This window comes from Molothrus ater, chromosome 2 (assembly GCF_012460135.2).
Source record: "Molothrus ater isolate BHLD 08-10-18 breed brown headed cowbird chromosome 2, BPBGC_Mater_1.1, whole genome shotgun sequence".
Lineage (NCBI taxonomy): Eukaryota > Metazoa > Chordata > Aves > Passeriformes > Icteridae > Molothrus > Molothrus ater.
Window position 1 is genome coordinate 111,703,315 of NC_050479.2, and position 13,864 is coordinate 111,717,178.

Here is a 13,864-nt window from a genome sequence, read left to right on the forward strand (position 1 = left end):
TTCCTCTTATGCTGAGGCTGTTTAACCATTGGGACTTTTTAAGATGGATGAGATAAAATTCATGGCAGTGTTGACTCCTCCTGATTTTGTCTCCAGCAAAGAAAGGACTTTTCATCTGCATCTGGTTCTCCAGAGAAAGCTATAAACAGATCTTTGTACTGGCCAAATAGCAAAGCTTTAAACACTCAACAAAAAGCAGGCAAACAAAACTCCTTATCAGACACCAAATCATCTGAAGGAGAAAAAAAAGTCCCAAACTCTTGACAGCTGGGCAGAAATGTGTACAAAGAGAAGCTGAAGTTGCACAGCTTTCCCCATGACCTCCTATGGCAGCAAGAGGAATCCTGGCCCAATTTGTGCACAGGAAGGAAAGAGAGCTGGCACATTCCCACCTGTATTCAGGGTACCCAAAAGGCTGGATGGAGTGCTGCCTTTCCATCACCCTTCTCCCATCTCATCTAGAAAAACCCTTTCCAGAAAGTGACATCAAGATAAAGATGCTGGAAAGGGTTTGCCAGAACGAGGAGGTGGAGGAAGAAGAAAGGTTATTTCCTGTTTGCTGCTATCAGATTTGGGCTTACTCCCCTTCTTGGGCTTCTCAAAATTAGCACAGCACATTCCCTGCAAATGGCTCAGGAGAAAGGCAGAGAGGAGGGAGGAGTCGCTGCAGCCCCGGGGGCTCAGAGGGGCTGTGATGTGCCACCAGCAGAGGAGTGCATCTGTCTGGGGAGCAGCACCCATGACAAATGCCAGGCAGGTGAGGAGAAAGCAACAGCAGCCGCAGCTTTCTGCAGAAAAACATTTCATACTGCCTGAAGAGTTTGCAGGATGATGGAGGACAGACCTTGCCTCAGACCCCTGCAGCCTTCCCACCTATTTAAGGGAAGAAAAAGCATCTCTGCCTGCCATTACTCACCAGCACTTCTGTGCCCTCTGTCATCAAGCCTGTGCCCTTTCTGTCTTCCCTTTGGATCCTGCACAGCACTCACTGAGTCTGTGTCATCACCCCCTTCCTCTCTCTGTCCTGTCACGGGTCATCCTGACAGCAGAGGCTGTCCCAGCCAGCAATGCTCCTGCTCCTGGCTCCATCTGTCCCACCCAGCAGTGCTCCTGCTCCTGGCTCCATCTGTCCCACCCAGCAGTGCTCCTGCTCCTGGCTCCATCTGTCCCACCCAGCAGTGCTCCTGCTCCTGGCTCCATCTGTCCCACCCAGCAGTGCTCCTGCTCCTGGCTCCATCTGTCCCACCCAGCAGTGCTCCTGCTCCTGGCTCAGCTGTCCCACCCAGCAGTGCTCCTGCTCCTGGCTCCATCTGTCCCCCCAGGAAAGCCTCCACCAACTTCTCCAGTTGGCTCCAGGTGAATCACACACCTTCCTGAATGTGTCACCTGACACATCCCGGAATCCCACCCCTGCTGCCCCAGATTCCCTCCCCATAGATCTGCCGGTTTTTTCAGAGGAGAAATCTGATGCCTAAGGCTCTTTCACAGGGCTGCAACACAAACTCTCAGTGCTCTTTGCCAAAAACACCATCACAAGTTCCTTTTCTTTCTTTTTTTTTTTTTGTCTGTTTGAAGATACCTTGTTACATGACTTTTCAGTATCAAAAAAAAAAAAAAAAAAGCCTTTAAAACTGTTTCACTCCTTAGTTTAGGGAAAATATGTTTTGGCCTCAAAGAGGAAGTCGTATAAACCAAAGATGAGACAGCAGTGCTGGCTGGAGGATAGGCACCCAGCTGTATTGCTTTGTTCCATTTGCATATGATATGGGAGTAGGCAATCATTCTCTCCAATGCACTGCATTTGCAATTCCAAAAGATTTGCTGAAAACTGCCTCCAAGTAATTCTTGGCCTATAATACATCTAGTTTCTGTAGTGTTAGATAATACTAAAACTATCAGTAGCCATCATCAGTTTTTAAAATTCTGCATAGAATTTCCAACAGTAACTATATTTATATTAGCTATAAAACACACACTTTAGACTACAGCCCCATTCAGTATTTTATCATGGATATTGGCCAAGTGTGACACGGAATATGCTAACCAGGAAAATAGATCAATTTAAAAACAAGCTGACATTGGCCACCCATATTTTCTACCTCTGCAGATGGGAACTTTCCTTATGTTAGTGTTTGGCACAATGAGCAGACTACAGCTGTACATGAACTTGCAAGTGTAATGAATGATTTTATAAAGTCAGGTTCCTGCTGACCTCGTGGCTGATGGGAGAGTGGGGGAACCTCTGCTGCCTGGGGCTGAAATCCCACCTCAGGCAGGAAATATCTTCTTGAAGGTGACAATGATGCCATCAGCATGCATTAAATATATACATACATATATATATATATAAATATATATATATATATATATATAATTAACACCTGGCAGCAAGGACATGGGGCAAAGGCTTCAAACTGAAATGGGGTAGGTTTATATTGGGTATCAGGGAGAAACTCTTTTCTGTGAGGGTGCTGAGGGACAGGGAACTGTGGCTGCCACATCCCTGGAAATGTTCAAGGCCAGGTTGGACAGGGATGTGAGGATCCTTGTCTAGTGGAAGGTGTCCCTGCCTACAGCAGGGGTGTTGGAATTAAATGAAACTTTAAGGTCCCTTCCAACCCAAACTTTTCTATGTTTCTATGATTTGCTTGCTGAAAAAGTACAAATATCTAGAAGGGCTTAGGGCCTTCTAGGTTCTCAGTAAAGACACCCCAGCTGTCTCCAGCCACGTCCTCTGCCTAAGGAGATGAGTCATGTACTCTCACAGAAAGGAAATGCAACATTTACCCTGAGCAAAACACATGCAGGATGCAGTGCTTGTCAGAGGTCCCAGGCACTGAGCAGCCCTGCAGAAGGCACAATCAGTATCCAAACACTAATCCAAGCTTCTGCAATGACACTTCACAGAATTCTGCTCCCACCTCAGACAGAAATGGGTGATGCTGCCATTCTCACCCACTTCTGTTACCAGCTCTGTGTGTTTACCTGTGGAAATCTGTGGGGCATCTCACTCCTGCCTGCCTGCTGGGAATAATACCAGTTTGGATTTTACAGTTACAGCCAGAATTTGCTGTTTCATTCTAAGAAGTGGCTTTAAAGATGTCCATCTGTGACACTGCCTGCTACAGGTTCATTACACAAACCTCTTGTTTGCTTCTTTTGAAATGAGCTGTAATAATTCATAAAAAGTGACATGAACTTACCATGTACATGCCTAAAATCTAGAGAGGGTTTCTTCAGCTACACAGAGATTTCTATCAGAAGTTCACACAACCACTGACCGTTATCAGTTTTGTCTATCTGCCCTCAGACTCACCAACTTCTACTCTTGTTGTTTCTGGGGAGCTGAGGGTGACAGGGAGGGCTGGTCCTGCTGGCTCTGGTGTCCCTGCTCCCATGCTGGGCTCTGAGGCAGCACCCCAAGGGCTACCTACACAGCCACAGGGACACCAGGCACAGCAGCCTGAGGTAGAGGTTGAGAAACAAACCACTTTTTCATTACTGGGATGTGGGAACTTTTCTGACGTGATGGTTTTGTGGGGATGAGCTCATCCTGAATGCTTAAAGAAATCTAAAGGGATCCTTCCATTTTCTCTGCTCACCATTCTACAGCACATTTCTTGCTTGCTTTTGCTTTCACTTTGATCTTAAGTCAAGTAAGTTCATTCTCTGTTCTCCTTTTATATTCATAACCTAAATTAATTACACGATGAAAAGATTACATATTGCATTTCATGTCAGTTGCTGCTTAGCACATGCCACAAGCAAACTCCTCTCTTCCCACTGTGAAAGACTGACATGGATACAAATCCAAACCTCTATTCTGTACAGTGCTACAAACCAGTGGTGGGAGGATCTCACATCCCAAAGCATCCACATTTCCCACAGAGCAGAGCTCCCCTCATCCTGCCAGCACTGGATCACCAGAGGGGTGGAAGCTGCACTGCTCCCAGCCTTGCCCAGTGGCCAGAGGATGATGTGGGGGTCAGTTCCCATCACCTGGAACCTCCCCAGAGGCACCCTCCACCAAGGACCCTCTCAGCAGCCCAGAGAAGGCAGGGCTGGCATTGCACAGCCTCACCAAAGGCACCCAAAGAGGCAGCACAGGCACCTTTGTTTGTGCTCAAATTCCTGATAGCAGCACCCACATCCAGACCCTGTTCTCCTGTCAGACACAGTCTGGAAAGGGTCCCTGCTCTTTCCTGGGTGATGCAGCAGCATAGCCAGACTGGAAAACATCAGGAAATTCAGGCAGATGGCTCCTGGAGTGCTGGGTTCATGCACTGCAGGGCAGGACCCTCCATGCCCAGTCACACCAGTGTTCCAGGGATAAACCTGTTATGGTAAACTCCAGGGCCTTGATAGGATTCTATCAGGAAATTCCTTTTAACCACAATCTGGGCTCACTTGTCTGAGAGTGAGAAGAAGCTTTCTTGCAAAAGGTGCAATGCAGTCCAGCATCCTCTCACAGCCAAGGTGGTTTAGGTGCCACCAAAAAAATACAGACAGATAAAGGTGGGTGAAACCAGACCATCCCCCTGCATCCCTGCCCTGCAGCTCACAGGTACCAGAGCAGGGCTTGGTGAGCTGCTGGGGCACACAGATGTTCTCACACATTAACACACACATTCCAACTGGGACAAGCTTGTGCCACTGTCCTACAGCCTCTCCTGGAGTGATTTACAGATGAATGTTCTCATGATCTCTGTGCCCTTGGCCACCCAAGTCAGCAATAACTTGTTATCACCTTTCCTTTCTTTGTTTGTGTATGAATTTGAAAATAAGCCTGTACTTTGTGTAAAAACCAGAAAGAAACAATTACTAAATAACAACACTTAAACAGTTCTGAAACAAGGTAGAAAACAGATCTTTTTATTTGGAACAAAATGCATCATGGGGGGAATGGAAAAAGAAAAAAAAAAAACACCAGAAAGAGAACAATAGCTGGGCATGAACACATACAGTTAAAGGAAGAGCACAGGCTGCATCACTTCTCTCCTGACCTCACAGTAACAGAGCCTTTTACCCCTCTGGAATGGCACTTTCAGTGGTAAAGGACAGAAAACCAGCCCTGGTTCAATCTGTCTCACAAAGACCTCTTGCCCCTCTATGGGAAAAATCCTTCCAGGGCTGGGATCATCGCAGTGGTGATGGGCACCCCCAGCCCTGCGGGGCTGGCAGCGGGAAGGCAGCACTAGGATAAGCTGGAGCTGGGATGCCCCAGCCCAGCAGGACAAGGCTGGCCCGGCTCTCTCACCCTCAGCAGTGAAACAGTTGTCTGCTCAGAGCACTGATCAGCCTCTGAAGCATGTGCTGGAGTCGAGTGTCCCCTCCTGCCCCTGCCAGAAAGTGCAGCAATGCTGACTGTGTCCTCCCATTCTGGTGACACCGGCCCGGTGACACCCAGCCAGCATCGCTGCTTCTGCGCTGCCGCCCCAAGCACTCCGTGCCACTTCTTTTGTCATTCAACTCACAGCCTTTGAGGAATGTTTATACTGAAAGGAGTTAGAACAGCACCGTAAGGAAAAGAATTATCACCTCCCTCTTACCGTGGAAAACCCGATTCCTACGGCAGCCTTTAAAAGCAGAGACCGGCTGAATCACCACCAACACAGCACACAGGAGCCAAACATCTTCTAAAGAGAGTCACGGGACAAGGAGAGAAGGAGAACAATCACCTGTGGCTGGGTGCCACTGATGCAGAGCCCTGGCAAGCAGGCAGAGATGAAGGAGTCCCAGGGGAGCGCGCAGCCACCCTCCAGCTCCCTCCCTGGGACACAAGTCCTCAGTTTCGTTTCGATTCTGCTGGGGTGCAGCCCTCGTTGGATGGCTTTCACCAGGCATACCTGAAATCCATTTCCAAGGGATTCACCGTGTCAGCACAATATAAAACAGGGACAAAACGACAAGGGAGGAGAGGAATGCAGTACACACCTCCTCATCCCTTTTGGTCCCAGTCTGTACCATCTCTGCTTTTACTACCATTCCTTTCTAGCCCAGCAGGCTAATTTAACACTAACAACCAATTTACCAGCTCACTCTGACTACTAAAATTGTCTCATACAGTAAATACCTTGCTCTGGCACCACATCCTGCAGTCCCTGGCAGCTTTGCTGGGACTCAGCTGCCTGCGACAGAATCCCTGCCCTCTCCTCACCACATCCTTCTTCCCTGCAGGTCTAGCCCAGCTGCTGCACAGGCACAGCTCCCCTGAGCAGAACAGGACATGCCTAGCAGCAAGACTTACCTAAGAGATCTTATAAATTGCTGCTGTCTGTGCAAAGAACACAGCCCTGAACAAGCCTACATGCACAGGCAGATGGCCAGCTTCATCAGCTTGCAGTAGCTCAACTATTACACTAAAGGCACTAATGCTTGCATTGATAAACAATCTCAGCCTCAAAATCAAGGTTTCTGCCAAAATTGCAGCCCCAAGCCCCCTCCTGCTGCAGGCAAGCAAGCAAGCGACAGCTCAGGGGCAGCCCAAGCAGGCGGGTTCTGGGGAAAGGTGCCCTGTACCCTCTGTCATTTGGGGCACCAGGAGAGGAGCAAAGCCAGCACCACCCCAGGTGTGCACACAGCATCTGCAAATGGCACATTTCAAGCCCCCACCACTGCTCCTGCTCCAGGCAGCAAGAGGTGAGGGCCAGACCTGGAGCTCAGAGGAGCGACTCAGGTAAGCACCCAGGACAGCAGGTACCCAGCTGAGACCTCCTTTGAGTTTCCTTGGCAGGGCCTGGGAAAAAACTGCCCTGAAGTCTCCTGAGAAGAGGCTTTCTCAGGAAATTTCTGGCAAGCCCTTGGCTTCTGCCTGGCACTGGCAGGCACCTCAACCTGCCTGCAGTGCCTGCCCCTGGCTGGCAAAGGCAGGCAAGGCATGGGGTGGGCAGGGAGCAGGAGGAGCCCTCTCATCCCAGGCTGTCCCCTGGGCTCCTCAGTTTGGCTACAGCTCTGTTATCAGGCAGAGCATCACAGAGCTGCCCCTTTTGTTTGTTGGTGAACCTGTCAGGCCTTGAAGCCATGTGTGTGCTTTTCTCTGGATTTTCTTTTTTCTTTTAAATGAGGTCAGAAGGTCTGACACCTCACTTCTTTCCCCTGCTAAAATTTTCCAGACACAGTGAGACTATGGGACGCAAAGGACGAGTGTCACAGGCTTCAGGGTGGAACAGCAAGCATGTCAGATCAGTCATCAGTTGGATCTGGGAAACAGTCTGAGGCATCTTCCTGGCTTTCCATATCAACTAGGACCTCAGCAGCTGGCATTTCCTCAGCTTCTATCTGCACTGTTAAGTTTTCTTCTGCCACTGGCTGGGGCTCAACACCTTGACCAATCTGGGCAGCATCTGGAAAAGGGAGAAATGGTTTATAAGTGCCCACACTGTGGCTCACCCTCATGGAAGTTCACCCCCTGGTCCCTAATGCTGCAGGCTGCCTAATCTGCTCAGTCCCCTCACCCCAGGCACCTGCAGGTCAAATTTCAATTTTCTCTGTAACCACTCATTTACTGAGCTATGGATCATGCCTTAGGGCACTTTGGTATTGAAGCTCTCTGGCTTCTTAGTACCAAAGTACCTTAGTATCAAACCTTTAGTACCAAAATCTATCCATTTATATTTGAATAATTCAAGCTGGCTAGCAGCACACATTTAGTTCTTGCCTACTTTCCACATGCATCTCTGCTTTTTACTTAATCTGTAAAAAAATTAAATATGGACTACTTTTTAGTCAGACTTATAATATTTGATTTTTTTATTAAAAGCTCTACACTTGAAGTAATATTAATATTAAGCAATGATCTGAAAGGCCTTTTATTTCCTCTTTCTTGCTCTGTGTTCATGAGTAGCATATAATATTTTGAAAGCAGAGCAAAGAGCATCCAAGGTTAGATTTAAAGCACAGCAGAGCTACAGGAGGCTGTGCATGGTACAGTGAAGGACACCAGAAATGGAGACAGCAGTGCTGGGACCAGGCTATGACCTGACCTATGTAAAGCTGCTTCAGTTCATGATGTCTCTGCTAAACCTACTTCAGCTGATGATGGTGCATTACTAGGCAAGGTGTTGCCAGCACTTTTGTTTGGGAAGCAAAACTGAAGGAAACATAATGCAAAAAGTGGAGTACTAATATCAAAACATACAGAACAGGACATTTCTGGAGGGTTTTTATCACTGCACTCTCTTAACCATATTATGCTAAGGCTGTGGGGGTTTATGCTCTACTTCTTTGAAAAATTTAAAATGTGACCATATTCCCACTCTAGCCTCAATTTAAGAAAATACACAAGCCTCTGGCTTTGATGGGATTTAGCTGTGTTTACAGCTCAGCATATTGGCTCCTGCTGTCCTGAAGATGACTGCTTAAAAAACAGCACCAATTTTTATAAAATGTTGCTGATGAGAAGGGGAGAAGGATGAGAAAATTACAGGAAAACTGCTGTTTTCCTGTAAATAAGAAAAGATTTGGGGGTGAAATGCTGTTTCTGAGGTATGTGGCACAGGAGATAGTGGAACAGACAGCCTGCTGGCAGCACCCACATGCTTGTGGGATGGCTGCCTCTGCCTCTCATGGCATGAGTAAGGCACTGAAAAATGCCCTGCTGCAACTCCTGCAGAAGGTGCAGCACCTTCCCTGTGCTGCCATGTCCCAGGCCCCTCTCTAATGCCACCTCCACCCCCAGGAGCCACACACAAACACTGTGTCCCCCCGAAACAAGGTGTGTCTGACCTCAGACAGGTCTCTGCACTCACCAGGCTTGGCAGGACGGTCACCCTGGGCAGCCTGAGCCTCCACGCGGTCTCCATTGGGGGGGCTCTTCGTGCCTTCGCCGGACACCACTGACATTGTTAACCCATCGTCCTTCTCCTCCTCTGTGAAACCAAACCAGAGATTTGAAGGAAGAGGCGCCCACAGCCGCAGCCCTGGCAGGGCTGCTGCTGTGAGGCCAGACCCCAGCACGTGTTTGTGTCCCCTCCTGAGGTGGTGCTGGCCCCGCTCCCGGAGCGGGCAGATGCCGAGAAGGGAGGGTGGTCACTGCCAGCCTGCCAGGCACCAGCCTGGCCAGGCTGCCAGGATCACAGCTTGAGGTGATCTGCACGGGCAGACTGCCCCCAGGGACAGAGGACTGCCATCAGAAACCATTTTGGGATCACCTCTGAATGAGGTTCCATTTTATTGCCCAGAGGAGAGGTTTTGCTGTGGGTTTTTCTTCTGGCCAGGAGCACAGGGTGAGGGCAATAAAGGAAAAGTGAGGTTTAATTCAAGACTCTGCTGGCCATAGAGGCTGCCTGTCAGCAAGAAGAGCTTCTGCTCCAGCAGGTCAAGGGAGGACAGGCTGGATGGAGGACAAGCAGCCACACAGCTGAGACCGGGTTACTCTAAGGCCACTGCACACACACAGTCCTCTCCAAAATTCATAACGGGGGGGTCACAGCATTCCCCACTCACCTGAAGGCACTGGGATGAACTTGTGTCTCCTCTTCTTCATGCAGCAACATATGGCTGCAGGCAAAGCCACCAGCAGGATAAGCACACCCGCCGCACAGCCTGCCAGGATGTAAATGAACCCCGGGTACCGCAGCAGGTCTGCAGGAAGGACACAGCATTGTTATCTACCATGGTGGAAAAACTCCTTTCTCCCTGTGGGAGAAGCCCTGCAGCCAGATTAGAGCTTGTTGCTTTAGTTTGGATCAGGGCAGCTGGCACTGTGAGCTGTGGCACATTGTGATTTATGTCACATCGCCTAATTATGGCATGGAATTTTTCATTAGGAGGAGAGTCCTGTGTGCCCAAGCTGGTGCACTCACTTCTGCCTGCTCTGATCACTGACATCTAAGGTAACCTGTAAGTTTTTATCAAATTTAACAGAGCAGGTGGTGATTTGAAAGATCTACATTTCAACAAGGGAGGGAGACCCGAGGGAGCACCTCCTTGTGGCCACAGTTTTCTTCACAGAGAGCAGCAGGCACAACTTCCCAAGGATTTTTCCTGGGAAGGCAGTGAGAAGTACAGAGAGAAGAGGAGAAAACAATTCTTATCTCTATTCACTGCTCCTGCTATTGCACATGTGGAATGTGCTGTGGAGATTGTTTACCCAAAGTGATTTGGTATTGGACATCGGTGAAAGTTGTTTTGAGTGATTAGCCAATCACTCAAAGCTGTGTCCTGGCTGTCTCAGACAGTCACAGGTTTTTCAGTAGTATAGTATAGTATTCTTTAGCATAGTTATAATATAGTATTTATGTAATATAGTGTAGTTGTAATAAAGCAATTGTTCATCCTTCTCAGTCACGGAGTCAGAGGGCATTATTCCCTGGCAGGGGGATCGCCTGCTTCCACTATACCTCCTGCTGAAGTAGAAGCTGCAGTGTCCACCCTCAGAGCTGGCATCACAGAATCTGCTTAGGACAGTCATGTCATGACTGCACCAACCCCAGAGCAAGGCTCATCAGAGCCTACACTGCCTCAGACACCAAGACTGTGGCCACTCGAGCCAGAGCTGTAGGAAAAAACCCTTCCCTGGCTCTGCTGCTGCTCGGGGAAGGATTCCACCCTGTTCCCCTGCCCAGCCCGTAGAGCAGAGCACGCTGCAGGAGCGAGGGCTGCAGATGGCTGAGCAGAAGGGCAGCACAAGTCACTGGTGATTATTTCCCAGCTCAGCAGCCCTTGCTCAGGGTTGCTGTGATGGGGCAGACCCCCACGTTCACTGCTGCTGAGCAGGCAGCTGGTGCAGGGCACAGAGAGACCTATCCAGGCTTGCTCCTTCACGGAGATCATCTCCCCCAGCCTGGGGCAGCCTCTAGGAAAACTCTTCTTGCCATATGCAAAAAAAACCCTACACAACTCCACTTTAACATAAATTCCTTAAAATTCCTTAGGTAAGGCTGTGCCATCCCCTTCTAAATAATTTAACTACTTTTCAGCAGCACACGTGCCTGCACAGCACAGCAGCAGCAACTAACAGGCTCATTTGGAGCTTATTTCAAGCCCTCAAAAGCACTAATTGCTCCATATCTCCAGAGACTAGGAAGAATTTTAAATGTTCCAGGATATACTACACACCATCATACTCCACCTACTCACTGGGACAGTAAAAACAACTGCACACAGGTGCTTGTGGTATTTTCAGAGTGTTTGTTCCACTCTTTTTAAGAGCAATTGCCAAGTTCAAAAAAAATCCATATTCAAAATTAAAAACTTTCAGCAACTCAGAAATAATTTCCCTAATTATTTTAGTTGATGACCGCTTAGAGAATATTGTGAAAAGTAAAAATACAAGTTGGAAATTTTTTTCCTGAATCTTTTCCTAAAAATTTGCCACTTATTAATAAGGTCTTTTTTGAGACAAAATATTGTGTTAAAAATAAGCAATAAACAAGTCACTACTCAATAAAAGTCTTGTATATATGTTGACTTCTTAACTTCTGAATCTTGTGTGTTCAGAGCCCTGTGTTGCCTGGTAAGTTTACGGCATTTCTGCCAAATTGTTTTTGGTTATTCAAAATTAATTTCATCAGCCAACAGGTTGCCCAAATGGATGTTTTTACATAGATCACATACCTACAGTGGAAAAAAACAAATTCAGCCCTTGGCCTGGAGCAAATAATAACCCACAAACACAATTCGTGATTAAATTAATTACAGCAAAATTTGTCAAAAACCTTATAGTGTTGTTATGCCTGTAGCTTTGATAACCATCTGTGCTGCCAGAGATTAGAAGAACCTTCACTACTGGAGGGGCAAATTAAATGATACCCAAGGATCCAGATATCCTGTCTCATTAAACTCTGGCCTTATTCAAGCAGAATACTCAGCATTTACAAATAGCTTGCAATTGGATAAAGTCTCAGCCTCCTCGCAGACTTACATGTCTGAGCAAGGATATGGAGGGGAAAAAACCCTACATTCCATAAGTAAATGGCTTGTGTCTTTACCCACCTCTGATTGATGGGGCTGATGGAGAGACATTTGTATAGATCAGAAAATATTTTGTGCTTCTGGCCTAGATAAAGGGAAAAGAGATGAAGCAAAACACCTCAACTGAGTCCAGCACCAACAGGGCTGAACCAGTGGAAGGGTTTTTATGGGGATGCCAGAAACTGGAAGGCATCTGGATCATGGATGCATGTCAGAGTAGGAAGCAGCCTGTGTTTCTAAAGCAGCATAGAGGATTGGTGCACAGGAGGGTGCAAATCTCCATCACCAAAAAGTAGGAAAAGAGACAGATGGAGATCCATCCTTGCTGCAAAGCTGGGTAAAAGAACCTCCTCAACAAACTTATCCCATCTGTGGTTGTAGGCTGTGTCAGTCCAAAGCACAAGAGGGAGGAGGAAATCAAGGGGTTACTTTCTAAAGGCAGAATTTGGTAACTCTGGAAGGGAAATGCCAGAGGACAGAAGAATTTGTTACTCTGAGGACACCAACAACCCCTCAGTTAGCTGCTGCTGCAAGAGACCAAAAGGAAGATTTTCTGGGGATGCCACTACTCACCGTAGCTGCAAGACAGCGAAATGGGCCTGGTCCTCGTGACACTGTTCCCCTTCAAAATCTCACACACAAACTCCCCAGGCTCAGTTTTGCCCAGGTGAACCTTCTTCCCAGCATCCTTAATGCAAGCCCCCTCGGCTTTCAGGTGGGTGCCATTGAGGAGCCACCTAAAGACCAGGATCTCGTTGCTGGCCACGTTGCAGGACAGCTCCGCAGTTCCATCAGGGAAGCACTGGATACCAATGGTCGGCTCTGGTCACACACAGCATGGGGCAAGGGGAACAGGGAGGAAAGAGAGAGGTGAGGAGAGGACTCAGCAGTGAACAAGAGCCGAACAGAAGCTTCCCTTCCCAGCAAGCTCACATTTACTGTATGAAGGGAGCACAGAAACAAGTAAACAATCTCTTGAATGCCTGCACTCTGCCCTAAAATGCTTTACAGTGCCCACCCCAACACTGCTGGTTGATTCCTGATCTCTGTTATGGGGATGCCACCAAAATCTGGCATATTGTCATTTTCCTAACTGACATTAAAAAAAAAAATAAAATAAATAAAAGCTCCTGGTCTAAGAGGATGGTGGAAACATCCATAGCATGTGCCAGCCAGAGCCCTCCTCTGAAATCAGCAGATAATTGTAGTTTTGGAGGAGACTCAGCCCTCCCCCTCCACCAGAGGTTTGTACTTTTGCTGTCACTCTGCCCCTTCTTCCATTTTAGAGAGGAACTGGTGCAAATCATGGCCAACATGGACACGAACACAAGACACCTGCATTAGATACAATACCCAGACTAGGACATTTTAAAATAAATGAATTCATTATTACTCTTACTACATTTCCCTGAATTTCTCTCTTTCAGTCTACTACAAGGAACAAAACTATTTCCTACACTTGCCACTTTGCATATACAAACTAGATAGAGAACTGGTATGGTTTTGGGACAGCAGGAGTAACACTGAGAACATGTATCCATGGAAATAAGCTCAGAAATCACTTTTTTGTGCTAGGACATCATCTTCAGTTAAAATTCCCTGCCCCCAGGAACATGTTGGCAGTGAAAGTTTTTCCCTGCCTTAGGGGTGGCAACAGAACAGAAGGAGGAGGCAAATGTTCCCAAAGTAAACCCACTGAAATGGAGGTTAAAGCCAGGATGCTTCTGCAGTCTTTGCCTATTTCCAGCCTAAGCCCCTGTTCTTCACACCAAGGAGTCACATCTTTGACCTACTGTGCACGGCAGTTCCGCCTGTTTGCACCCAAAAGGTGTAAGGGCTCATTTGTCTTCACTGAGACCAGTTTGCTCAGACATTTTCATTACAATTTTGTGCGCTTCCATTTATCTTGGAAGCCTGTGTAAGTGAAAGCCCTGCAAAAGGAACGGCGGTG

General features: G+C 47.7%; 1 protein-coding gene across 1 annotated transcript in view; it reads right to left on the minus strand.

Moving 5' to 3' along the window:
- Nucleotides 1-4,856: 4,856 nt before the first annotated feature.
- The window catches only part of LOC118693072 (uncharacterized), a 10,511-nt gene continuing 1,503 nt past the window's right edge, over nucleotides 4,857-13,864 (minus strand). The window contains exons 3-6 of the mRNA XM_036393392.2: nucleotides 12,487-12,735; nucleotides 9,445-9,582; nucleotides 8,748-8,867; nucleotides 4,857-7,343 (exon numbers count right to left, since the gene is read on the minus strand). Coding sequence (XP_036249285.1) covers nucleotides 7,183-7,343; nucleotides 8,748-8,867; nucleotides 9,445-9,582; nucleotides 12,487-12,735 — 668 coding nt within the window. The 3' untranslated portion in view covers nucleotides 4,857-7,182. The remainder of the gene's footprint in view (nucleotides 7,344-8,747; nucleotides 8,868-9,444; nucleotides 9,583-12,486; nucleotides 12,736-13,864) is intronic.